The sequence below is a fragment of the Thamnophis sirtalis genome, unplaced genomic scaffold, assembly GCF_051295495.1.
Source record: "Thamnophis sirtalis isolate CommonGarterSnake01/CBP01778 unplaced genomic scaffold, rThaSir2_p1.2 scaffold_8, whole genome shotgun sequence".
In the NCBI taxonomy this organism is placed as follows: Eukaryota; Metazoa; Chordata; class Lepidosauria; order Squamata; family Natricidae; genus Thamnophis; species Thamnophis sirtalis.
This window is the reverse complement of record NW_028261388.1, coordinates 68239218-68253077: the sequence shown is the minus strand read 5'-3', so window position 1 is coordinate 68253077 and position 13860 is coordinate 68239218. Positions and strand designations below refer to the sequence as shown.

The 13860-nt window shown below is 38.6% G+C and overlaps 1 protein-coding gene across 1 annotated transcript in view; it reads left to right on the top strand.

Moving 5' to 3' along the window:
• Window positions 1-13860, top strand: part of LOC148044460 (protocadherin Fat 4-like) — a 29714-nt gene that overhangs the window by 13262 nt on the left and 2592 nt on the right. Inside the window, exon 4 of the mRNA XM_087722122.1 lies at window positions 5210-7660. Coding sequence (XP_087578248.1) covers window positions 5210-7660 — 2451 coding nt within the window. The remainder of the gene's footprint in view (window positions 1-5209; window positions 7661-13860) is intronic.

Genomic DNA, 13860 nt, shown 5'->3' with positions numbered 1-13860 from the left:
TAGGAAATCAAAACTCCAAGGCAGAGTTTCTCAAAGTATAGATTTATTAGGCATATCATATTAGCACAGCTGGTGAAAACCCGAATCTGAAATCCCACCCCCCGGTTTTCCCCACCCATTCAAAGTCCAAAGTTCTCCCCTACATTACACACATCCATCTTATCTCTCCACCCTGGATGCCTCCCTACCACACCTCTCCAGGTGCTGGTGAGAGTGTCCTTGGTTCCCAGAAGAAAGAATGTTATTTTGGCTTCATATTCTGCTCAGCTATCTCTACTCCCCCCCCCACCCTTCCGTTCCTACAGCTCCAGCCAGCCTTGCTGCAGCAACCCTGAAAATGCTCAAAGATGGCTCCAGGGAGGCATGCTGATTTTCAAGTGATATATGATAATGAAAAACAACTTGGGCTTTTTGTTAGCTGTTCTCCTTTTCTCCTAACATATTCCACACTTTCTGATAAATCTGTCAAAGCAGTTTACAATTCGGAACTCTTTTTTATAGTGCTAATAAGAGAGTGATGATGTGACATAGGTTCACAAGTCTAAGTCAGTAAAAGACACTTCCTCATTATTCACTACACTTAAGCAGCAGATTATAAGAAAAGAAGAACCTGTGTCACTTCATCACTCTCTTATTAGCACTTGCATGAAAATGGTAGAATCATCCCAACCTTAGGTACTCACAAAGAGGGACAAAATATGAGTTGCATTTATAACATCTGCAACTATATAGTGATTTTTGCCTATTGCAGTTGTAGACTTCCACATTTAAAATATAGAAGATAGTTTTGAGATACAGGAAAAAAAATATCAGTGAAAGATCTTTGTGACAGAACCTAATTACAGCTGCTTGATACAAAGAGAATTCAGTTAAACAATACAGCGATTGTATGAATTTCAAAGGCTGGAAATGTAAATTTCATATAGAAGAAAGGACAGAAAAGTATAGTTTAGAAGCTTTTACATACCAAATACAGCACTACTGTAAAACAATTTAGATTAATTTGTATGAAATGATTCGGCAATGACTTGGACAAACATGCAGATCTCAAAAAACAGATCTTGGTAACTTTAAAATAAAGTCCTCATTAACATAAGCAGAGTTCTTGGACATTTTGCATGTAATAAAAACTCTGCAGGCATTATTCAGTCTAATTCAATCTTTAATATAGTTATAGACCAGCACAAAAAAATTAAACATTAAAATAAAACAAAACAGAACAAGGCATAATAATTGATGGAGAAATCAATTGATGGAGAAATCAATGTGTGACCAAACTCTGCCTAATTTTATAGACAGTGCAACAAAACTTAAATTCAGAGAAACTGAATCATACTGCTCCAACAATAAATTTTTATATAAAAATAATCAAGAGTTTCCTGGGATATTTAATCCGGTAAGAGTCCGTGAATCGCTGTAGAGGGGACAATACAACAGGATATTGCCTGCACTTTCAATGGCCCCTTTTCCACAGAGACACAGATCATATTAAACTTGTTTTATCGGCCCTCCAGAATTGCTCTGAGCAGAGCATTTACAGCATGCTATAGTTAATGCCCCCCAAAATTTAGAGACAGCTATATACCGTAATATAAATATTTAGCTGGTTTGGAAAGTGGGCCCTGTCTGTGCAAGAAAACATTCTTGGGTAAACATTCTTCCTGTCCTATAGAACTTCCTGATCTTTAATACTTTGTTTAAATGCACTAAGTGCATATTTATAGCCCATCATTAGGAATTCCTTCTTGGAGAGGTGAGATGCTGGAGTTTTAATAAAATGGTTCTAATCCATATTGATAAGGAAAGGGCTCAGTCCTGTCGAGAAGAACAGTAGTTTCAGCCAATGTGTTATAATGCAGATCCATGCACTAGTTTCGATATTGAACAGCCCTGCCTCCTTTAGAACTGCATTAATACAACCCTTAGAAATTAAGACTGGACCTTTTCAAGAGGGGCAAAGGAGAAACAGAGAATCTGGAATCTGCACAGATTAGAATGACTTCAGAGGCATTCCATGATATCAAAATCACATTGGGATATTGGGACAAGGATCAGGTGTCTCGGAGAACCCTGAACATCCTCCAAGAAAGATATCTAAGCTTCTAACTTGATTCTGGTGAAAAGTTGGAGATGTCGTTGCAGTTTCTTCAGGAATCTACTAATTAGAGCTTTCGCCAACTAAGAAATTGAACCTTCACAATCTGCCAGGAATGTGGTTAAAATGGCTACAATTCATTACGTTTATCATTTATGGCTGGGTTTTAAAAAAAAACTAGGGACACCCATTAGCTACCCGCCAAAAATGTGCCAAATGGTCAGACTGAGAAGGTTGGATTGTTGTGCATCTCATCTTTTCCTAAACTGTTTCACCACTTCTCTGCACAGAGTCCATGTTTGGAGAAAAGAAGCAATCATATTATTTCTCATTTAATCTTCTTTTGAGTCTAGTCACTCTCAATGATTGGTTAAATAATTCATCCATGTTTGCTACGATACATGCCACACTTAGAGACCATACACGATGCCTTTGTTTTGGAACTATCCAGGTGTGATGCTCAGTGGGGTTGCAGGAAGTTATTATGTGATCTCTAGGCTGGAATACTGCAATGTGCTCTACATGGGGCTGCCCTTGAGGAGCATCCGGCGACTTCAGCTAGTCCAGAACGCGGCCGCGCGAGTGATCATGGGCGCACCACGGTTCGCCCATATAACACCAATCCTCCGTGAGCTGCGCTGGCTACCTGTTGATCGTCGGGTGCACTTCAAGGTTTTACTTACCACCTATAAAGCGCTCCATGGTAGTGGATCTGACTATTTGAGAGACCGCCTCCTGCCAATCACCTCCCTGCGTCCCATCAGATCGCACAGAGTAGGCCTCCTCCGAATTCCATCCGCCAGTCAGTGCCGACTGGCGACTACGCGGAGGAGAGCCTTCTCAGTTGCTGCTCCGACATTATGGAACAACCTCCCCGTGGAGATCCGTACCCTCACCACAGTCCAGGCCTTCCGCACAGCCGTTAAGAACTGGCTATCCCGTCAGGCCTGGGGATAGGATTACTCTCACCCCCGCCCGAATGTTGAGTGAATGTTGTGTTTTACGATCAATTTTCTTTTAATCACGATTCCTTTTTTTAAGTCTTGTCTTGCACTCCCTTCCCTTCACTGTTGTAAGCCGCCCTGAGTCCCCTCAGGGAAAAGGGCGGCATATAAATTTTCAATAAAATGCTAAAAAAAAAATGCTAAATTATAAGACCTCTCAGAATAATGTCTGCAGTCCACTTTTCCTTAATCTCTCAGAGAGAGAGACACAGATGGCACATTTTCCATGCATTACTTCTTGTCCTGCCCTCTAGTGCAGTATTTCAAGTATGGTCTTACCATTGCAGTGTAAAGTGGTACTAATGCTTCACTTGATCTTGATACTATTCCTTCCTTGATGCAGCCTAGGACTGGCAGCATACTATTGTAACCCAGTTGACAAAATATTCCTGTCACTGCTTGCAGTAGCCATTTGAAATAAAGGGGTCTTCCTAGCAACAACTAAACACCAATAGACAAATTGGATTGGAGGACTTCAGCTGCCAAAGCCAGAAAACACTACTTTTAACATGGAGCAGGCAAAGATTGCACTGCAGCAGGTTTAGAGTAAGAAGAGGATGAAATCTTCCATTCTTTCCTTCCAGACATTATTGATGGGCCACAAATAAGAATATGATTAGCTCCAAGAAAGACTCTACCATTTTAAAGCAGTGTTTCCCAACCTCAGCAACTTTTAGATGTATGGATTTCAACTCCCAGCATGCTGACCAGGGAATTATGACACCTACACATCTTACAGCTACAGAGGTCGAGAAATATTGCTTTAGATGACCACTCAACAATAACCTTTGGCAAGATCTAAATCACTCCTGTTCCTTATCATATTCCGTTTTAAATAAATAAGGTTTAATTTAATGACAAGAAGTGAATATTACTTGATTTCTTCTACATCTTTATAAAGTGGGAACAAAAAATCTAAGGATTAGGTTTAAAAAGTAATTTAAAATTACCTAATCAACTTTCCTAAGACTTGTTCGAAGCATTGGCAACACAACTAAATATGGTAGAATGCCAAATGATGAAAACAGGGTTCAAAGCTGAAGAAAATCTTTATATTTCATTATCCTATATTTAAAGGATATAATTTCCATTTTTCCCCATTGAATGTGTGCATCGCAGCTTATTTGCAGAAATTCTATCCTACATCACAGTGCCAAGCCTTTACAGAGTTCAAATGAACACCTTGAAAAAGTTTATTAAAAATCATATACCAGGAAATATATATTTATTAATAGAATTGTAGTATCATGCATATATATTTCTAAATTCAAAGTTTTAATTTCACTGAACCAGCCATGAAATATATTAGAACACCATCAAGATCTTTCAGCTACAAATTTCGGTGTACTATACAATTACTAATTGAGGCAAATACCCTAACATAATGTGTGAACTCACCACAGGCAATATAACAAGGACAGCACTTCTAGACATTGGCATTGGTGTTCTTCCTCAGTTTACTTTAGATGCAAAATGGTATTCAATAGATTACATTGTAATTTCACAACAATCTTTCTTTTCTTCATGAAAAGTCAGCATAATCAGGCACCACCAATATTGTGATTCAGTTATATGAATTTAATCCAATGAAATGCTCAGGAGCACTCAGAAACTTGCATACATTTTGCTTTTATGGCACATTGATTATCAGGAGAGAAGGGTCACTGGAGATAGGAATGCTGTAGAAATGAAGTGTGGCTATCTAGGTACAGAGATGAAATATTGCTTGTTCTATTGATAAAAGTACACAAAAGAACATGTAAACACACATTATTTACTATAAGCACTACAGATTCAGTTGTCCCTCACAATCAAAATTATCAAAATGCGGAAAATCTGGATGTATTTAAGATGCTTCTTGCAGTTCTGCATCTAAGACTCAGGGCGCCGCTGTTGGCCAACATAGTTTCCAGAAAGGAGCTGGAAATCTAATGGGGCTTCCTGCCTTCTGACTATCCAGTAACTGAGTGCAGAGCAGTCAAAGAGCAAGATTGAGGGACACTCACCGACCATGGCAGAGAAAAGAAAACCACTGCAGTGTGGATAAAACTCAGGAGAATCCCAGGAACCTCTTGATGCTTTCTTTCTAACGGGAATTTAAACTCCCCAGCTTACTGGATTACACAAAGCACTTTTCACCGCAGGTGAGATGGACGGCAGGAGCAAAGCTAAGAGCAGATCTGTAAAAAGGCAAGTACGTCTCCTCTTCTTATTGTCTTTCGTCTGCCAGACTGTCTCAGAGCATCTTCGCTATTCAATTCCAGAGGAAATGGGAAAGGGTTCCATTGTGGGGAATCTTGCCAAGGATCTGAAACTGAGTATTGCAGAAGTGGGAAATCGCAACCTGCATATCCTTTCTTTAGGCAAAAAGCAATACTTCTCCATTAATGCTGAAAATGGGAATCTGTATGTAAAAGACAGGATTGACAGAGAGGAAATCTGTGGGGAAACTGCACTCTGCTCCATCAGTTTTGAAATGGTGAGTGCAAACCCCATGGAAATATTTTACATAACAGTAGAGATCCAGGATATTAATGACAATGCACCACATTTCTTAAATGATGATATCAAGCTAGAGATAATTGAATCCACTTTACCAGGAGCTACATTTCCACTTGAACAAGCAGAAGATCCTGATATTGGGATATATTCTGTCCAGGAATATAATCTAAGCATTAATAAGTATTTTACTTTAGTAATTAGTAAGCAGGACTCTTTAAAAAAGAATGCAGAATTAGTACTGGAAAAACAATTGGATCGTGAAAGTGAAAGTACTGTTAGTTTAACCCTTACTGCTCTTGACGGAGGAAACCCTGCAAAAACTGGAACAGCCAAAATACTGATTACAGTCATAGATGCTAATGACAACCCACCTGTCTTCAGTCAAAAAGTGTACAAAATCAGCCTCAAAGAGAATGTGTCAAAGGGATCTACTGTAATACAAGTCAAAGCTACAGACAAAGACGATGGTTCCAATGGCCAGATCAACTATTTCTTTAGCAATATTGCTGATAATGCTCATCAAAAATTTGATTTACATCCAGAAAATGGTCTTATCACAATTCAAGAAGAGCTTGACTTTGAGGAAATAGAGAAATATATTATAGGGATAAAAGCAAGAGATGGAGGTGGTTTAGTGGCTCATTGTAACATTGAAGTAAATCTGGTGGATGTGAATGACAACACCCCAGAAGTGATTCTCGCTTCCTCATCCAGAGAAATTCCTGAAAACTCTCCATTAGGAACATTAGTTGCCCTTATCAATATAAAGGATAAAGATTTGGGGGATAATGGGGAGGTCAACTGCCATTTACAGAATGCTTCCCCATTCAGAATAGTATCAGCAGCTAATAACTACTATAAGCTACTAACAGATGGTCCCTTAGATAGAGAAAGCACCCCAGCGTACAATCTTACAATCACAGCCACAGACAAAGGTACGCCCCCTCTTTCTACACAGAAAACCATCTCACTGGAGATTTCAGATATCAATGATAATGCCCCTACCTTTGAGAAATCCTTATACACTGTTTATGTGGCAGAGAACAATCCTGCTAGCGCCTCCATCTTCAGCATCAAAGCTATAGACCCCGATCTTGGTGGCAACGCTAGGATCACCTACTCCATCGTCACTAGCAAAATAGAGGCACTGCCTCTCCCATCTTACCTCTCCATTAACTCAGAAAGTGGCACCCTCTATTCTCAAAGGTCTTTTGACTATGAGCAACTCAGGGAGTTTGAGGTACAGGTGAAGGCTGAAGATGGAGGCTCCCCACCTCTCAGCAGCAATGCCACATTGAGATTGTTCATCCAGGACCAAAATGATCAAAGCCCTCAAATTCTGTATCCCTCTCCAGGGGCAGAGGGCTCAGCCTCCTTTGAGATGGTGTCTCGCTCGGCAGAGATGGGGTACCTGGTTACAAAGGTGGTGGCTGTGGACTCTGACTCTGGGCACAATGCCTGGCTGTCTTATCACCTACTGCAAGCTACTGAGCCAGGACTCTTCACAATTGGTGCCCACACGGGTGAAATCAGGACACTTCGGACGTTTCTGGAAAGGGATGCTTTGAAACAGAAGCTAGTGGTCTTAGTGAAGGATAATGGGCAACCCCCGCTCTCTGCTACAGTCAGTCTCAATCTGATCTTTGCTGAAAACTTCCAAGAGGCACTGCCAGAAATAAATAACCAAACCATGGATTCAGAGCAACAGTCTGAGCTCCAGTTCTATCTAGTGCTGGCCTTAACTTTGATCTCCTTTCTGTTCCTCTTGACTGTAACTCTAGTTATTATGATGAAACTCCGACAGTCGGGGAATCTGACATTTCTTCCATGCTTTGCTCCCATTCCCCATTCAAGCAATGCCATTATATTCCCACCCAATTATGAGGAAGGGACTATTCCTTATTCCTATCAGCTCTGTTTATCATCCGAGTCCAAGATACATGAAATTACTTTTCCAGCACCCAAAGTTCAACCTACAGAATATATTTCATGCAACCAAAATTCCGATGTTCTTCTGCCTAGTAATGTCCTAAATTCTGAGATGGAGAAAATTGATTTGGTGAGTTTTCTTTTGAAGAGTAACAACTTAACATATCTTGTTAATGAAATTGAAAATGTTAAAAGATTCTATAAAAGCTACCAGATCCTTTGATTTCTGTGTAAAAATAAGGTTATCTACTTTATTGTATACAAGTACTCCTTCACAACTGAGCCCAGCAATTTCTTTTGCTAAGCGAGAAAGTGTTTTGTGAATTTTTCTGCATTTTGTGACCTTTCTTGGCACACAGTTGGTAAGTGAATCACTGCAGTTGTCACCTTACTAGTGTTGTCAAGTGAATCTGACTTCCCCATTGACTTTGTTTATCACAAATTTGCAAAAGATTATCACAGTGCCTTGGGGGATTACAGTTGTCTTATGAGTCAGTTGTCAAGAGTCTGTAACAATTCCCCTATCCTTTAAGTTCTGTATAGAAAGAAAATTACTTTCTCTTTTGTTCCTGCAGCTATCTGTCACTTTATTATTAATTCATTTTTAAAGAAAGATAGGTATTTCATAAGTAGTTATTGAAAAACCTTAGAATTGATGGGTTTTTTGTAGTTTTTTTCTATTGAAAGTAAACAAGTACATTTGATCATATCTAACATTTGAATGAAATGTCAACAATAAGTAATAATGAAAGGTAACTTTTTAATACTTCTACTATAGCAAATCTTCTGATAATATAGAGAGCGTTTGAAGCATTCAGAATGATTCACCTTATTTAGTACATATGAAATATCTCAGTAATGAATACCAATATTGAGTGTTGGGTATTGTTATGAACTTAATAGTATGAAAACACATCGTGTTTTCCATTGTGACTATAATTTGTTTAAAATCGCTTCTGCTCTATATATATTTATGTTAACAGATTACCCTATTTTTGGGAATATAAGCGGGTGGAAATGACTGTGCATCATATACAGCGAATGTTGTCAAAGCCCTGCCCACCCACTGGCCCTCACCCTTTGGCTGTTTTCGGCCTCTATGTGTCACGTTTTCAGCCTTTGCAACACTCCATTTTAGACCCGTTACACACCACAGGGATCCCTGTCGCCTGGAACTGACTGACATGTGGAGGTGAAAATAGGGCATTCAGAGACCGAAAATGTTACACCCAGAGGCCAAAAATGTGATGTACAGGAGCAGAAGATGCGATGCATGGAGGTGGCGATCATCAGCGATGTGGTATGGCAATCCTAGCAGCCTGGAACGGATCTAAAATAGAGTGTGCAAAGGCAGAAAATGCTACGTGCGGAGACCAAAACGGTGACACATGGAGGTCAAAAACATAACATGCAGAGGCAGTGATGGGCTGTGGCGATCCCCACAACTTGGAACAGCTGATTGGTGGTATTCTGGGAGCCCGATCCAACCACCAATCAGCTGCTCATGCTGAATCGGGCTGTGATAACATGCTGAAGCTAACCAGGCTATTTGCTATTTGCTGCAAGGACGCTACCTAGATGAATACTGATGGATGCTGGCAGGCAGAGGCAGAATTTTTTTTCTTGTTTTCCTACACAAAAACTAATGTGTGTCTTATACTCCAGAGCGTCTTATACTCTGAATAGTACGTTAGTTATATTTGAGTTACAGAGTAATCTAATCAACCAAGCACAGAAATTTTGTTACAAATTAGAAGGCATAAAAACAATTCAAAATTGCCATATCAAGTGTACATGCTTTCAGGATTCCAAGTAATAGCCCATAGGAAATCAAAACTCCAAGGCAGAGTTTCTCAAAGTATAGATTTATTAGGCATATCATTCTTAACACAGCTGGTGAAAACCCGAATCTGAAATCCCCCCCCCCCCCGGTTTTCCCCATCCATTCTAAGTCCAAAGTTCTCCCCTACATTACACACATCCATCTTGAGCGTCCTTGGTTCCCAGAAGAAAGAATGTTATTTTGGCTTCATATCCCCCTCAGCTATCTCTACTTCCCCCCACCCTTCCTTTCCCACAGCTCCAGCCAGCCTTGATGTGGCAACCCTGGAAATGCTCAAAGATGGCTCCAAGGAGGCATGCTGATTTTCAAGTGATATATGATAATGAAAAACAACTTGGGCTTTTTGTTAGCTGTTCTCCTTTTCTCCTAACATATTCCACACTTTCTGATAAATCTGTCTAAGCAGTTTACAATTCGGAACTCTTTTTTATAGTGCTAATAAGAGAGTGATGATGTGACATAGGTTCACAAGTCTGTAAATGACACTTCCTCATTATTCACTACACTTAAGCAGCAGATTATAAGAAAAGAAGAACCTGTGTCACTTCATCACTCTCTTATTAGCACTTGCATGAAAATGGTAGAAGCCATCCCAACCTTAGGAACTCACAAAGAGGGACAAAATATGAGTTGCATTTATAACATCTGCAACTATATAGTGATTTTTGCCTATTGCAGTTGTAGATTTCCACATTTAAAATATAAAAGATAGTTTTGAGATACAGGAAAAAAAATATCAGTGAAAGATCTTTGTGACAGAACCTAATTACAGCTGCTTGATATAAATAGAATTCAGTTAAACAATAAAGCCATTGTATGAATTTCAAAGGCTGGAAATGTAAATTTCATACAGAAGAAAGGACAGAAAAGTATAGTTTAGAAGCTTTTACATACCAAATACAGCACTACTGTAAAAACAATTTAGATTAATTTGTATGAAATGACTTGGGCAAACATGCAGACCTCAAAAAACACATCTTGGTAACTTTAAAATAAAGTCCTCATTAACATAAGCAGAGTTCTTGGACGTTTTCCATGTAATAAAAACTCTGTAGACATTATTCAATCTAATTCAATCTTTATTACAATTATGGACCAGCACAAAAAAATTAAACATTAAAATAAAACAAAACAGAACAGAACAAGGCACAGTAATATATTACAATTGATGGAGAAATCAATGGGTGACCAAAGTCTCCCTAATTTTTATAGACATTGCAACAAAACTTAGCTAAATTCAGAGAAACTGAATCATACTGCTCCAACAATAAACTTTTATATAAAAATAATCAGAGTTTCCTGGAATATTTAATCAGGTAAGAGTCCGTGGATCGCTGTAGAGAGGACAATGCAATAGGATATTGGCTGCACTTTCAATGGCCCCTTTTCCATAGAGACACAGATCATATGGAACTTTTTTCTATTGGCCCTCCAGAATTGCTCTGAGCAGAACATTTACAGCATGCTATAGTTAATGCCCTCCAAAATTTAGAGACAGTTATATACCGTAATATAAATATTTAGCTGCTTTGGGAAGTGGGCCCTGTCTGTTCAAGAAAACATTCTTGTGTAAACATTCTTCCTCTCCTATTGAACTTCCTGATCTTTAATATTTTGTTTAATTCACTAAATGCATATTTATAGCCCATCATTAGGAATTCCTTCTTGGAGAGGTGAGATGCTGGTGTTTTAATAAAATGGTTCTCATCCATATTGATAAGGAAAGGGCTCATTCCTGTCAAGAAGAACAGTAGTTTCAGCCAATGTGTTATAATGGAGATCCATGCACTAGTTTCGATATTGAACAGCCCTGCCTCCTTTAGAACTGCATTAATACAACCCTTAGAAATTTAGACTGGACCTTTTCAAGAAGGGCAAAAGAGAAACAGAGAATCTGGAATCTGCACAGATTAGAATGCCTACAGAGGCCTTCCATGATATCAAAATCACATTGGGATATTGGGACAAGGATCAGGTGTCTCGGAGAACCCTGAACACCCTCCAAGAAAGACATCTAGGCTTCTAACTTGATTCTGGTGAAAAGTTGGAGATGTCGTTGCAGTTTCTTCAGGAATCTACTAATTAGAGCTTTTGTCAACTAAGAAATTGAACCTTCACAATCTGCCAGGAATGTGGTTAAAAATGGATACAATTCATTACGTTTATCATTTATGGCTGGGTTGTTTTTTAAAAAAAACTAGGGACACATTAGCTACCCGCCCAAAATGTGCCAAATGGTCAGACTGAGAAGGTTGGATTGTTGTGCATCTCAACTTTTCCTAAACTGTTTCACCACTTCTCTGCACAGAGTCCATGTTTGGAGAAAAGAAGCAATCATATTATTTCTCATTTAATCTTCTTTTGAATCTAGTCACTCTCAATGATTGGTTGAATAATTCATCCATGTTTGCTACGATACATGCCACACTTAAGAGACCATACACAATGCCTTTGTTTTGGAACTATCCAGGTGTGATGCTCAGTGCGGTTGCAGGAAGTTATTATAAGACCTCTCAGAATAATGTCTGCAGTCCACTTTTCTTTAATCTCTCAGAGAGAGAGACACAGATGTCATATTTTCCATCCATTACTTCTTGTCCTGCCCTCTAGTGCTTTGGAAAATAAGAATATATATATTATATATATGAGAATATATATTTGTATAGTGGTGACCAGAAGTAGGTGCAGTATTCCAAGTATGGTCTTACCATTGCAGTGTAAAGTAATACTAATGGTTCACTTGATCTTGATACTATTCCTTCCTTGATGCAGTCTAGGACTGGCAGCATACTATTGTAACCCAGTTGACGAAATATTCCTGTCACTGCATGCAGTAGCCATTTGAAATAAAGGGGTCTTCAAAGCAAAATTTAAACACCAATAGACAAATTGGATTGCAGGACTTCAGCTGCCAAAGCCAGAAAACACTACTTTTAACATGGAGCAGGCAAAGATTGCACTGCAGCAGGTTGAGAGTAAGAAGAGGATGAAATCTTCCATTCTTTCCTTCCAGACATTATTGATGGGCCACAAATAAGAATATGATTAGTTCCAAGAAAAACTCTATCATTTTAAGGCAGTGTTTCCCAACCTCAGCAACTTTTAGATGTATGGATTTCAACTCCCAGCATGCTGACCCGGGAATTATGACACCTACACATCTTACAGCTACAGAGGTCGAGAAACACTGCTTTAGATGACCACTCAACAATAACCTTTGGCAAGATCTAAATCACTCCTGTTCCTTATCATATTCCGTTTTAAGTAAATAAGGTTTAATTTAATGACAAGAAGTGAATATTACTTCATTTCTTCTACATCTTTATAAAGTGAGAACAAAAAATCTAAGGATTAGGTTTAAAATTTAAAATTACCTAACCAACTTTCCTAAGACTTGTTCGAAGCATTGGCAACACAACTAAATATGCTAGAATGCCAAATGATGAAAACAGGTTTCAAAGCTGAAGAAAATCTTTATCTTTCATTATCCTATATTTAAAGGATATAATTTCCATTTTTCCCCATTGAATGTGTGCATAGCAGCTTGTTTGGAGGAATTCTGTCCTACATCACAGTGCTAAGCCTTTAGAGAGTTCAAATGAAAACCTTGACAAAGTTTATTAAAAATCATTCACCGGGACATATATATTTATTAATAGAATTGTAGTATCATGCATATATATTTCTAAATTCAAAGTTTTAATTTCACTGAACCAGTCATGAAATATATTAGAACACCATCAAGATCTTTCAGCTACAAATTTCTGTGTACTATAAAATTACTAATTGAGCCAAATACCCTAACATATAATGTGTGAATTCACCACAGGCAATATAACAAGGACAGCACTTCTAGACACTGGCATTGGTGTTCTTCCTCAGGTTATTTTAGATGCAAAATGGTATTCAATAGATTACATTGTAATTTCACAACAATCTTTCTTTTCTTCATGAAAAGTCAGTATAATCAGGCACCACCAATATTGTGATTCAGTTATATGAATATAATCCAATGAAATGCTAAGTAGCAGTCAGAAACTTGCATACATTTTCCTTTTATGGCACATTGATTATCAGGAAAGAAGGGTCACTGGAGATAGGAATGCTGTGGAAATGAAGTAAGGCTATCTAGGTACAGAGATGAAATATTGCTTGTTTTACTGATAAAAGTACAGAAAAAACCATGTAAGCACACATTATTTACTATAAGCGCTACAGATTCAACTGTCCATCACAATCAAAATAATCAAAATGGGGAAAATCTGAATGTATTTGAGATACTTCTTGCAGTTCTGCATCTGAGACTCAGAGTGCCGCTGTTGGCCAACATAGTTCCCAGAAAGGAGCTGGAAATCTAATGGGGCTTCCTGCCTTCTGACTATCCAGTCACCGAGTGCAGAGCAGTCAAAGAGAGGATTGAGGGACACTCACCGACCATGGCAGAGAAAAGAAAACCACTGCAGTGTAGATAAAACTCAGGAGAATCC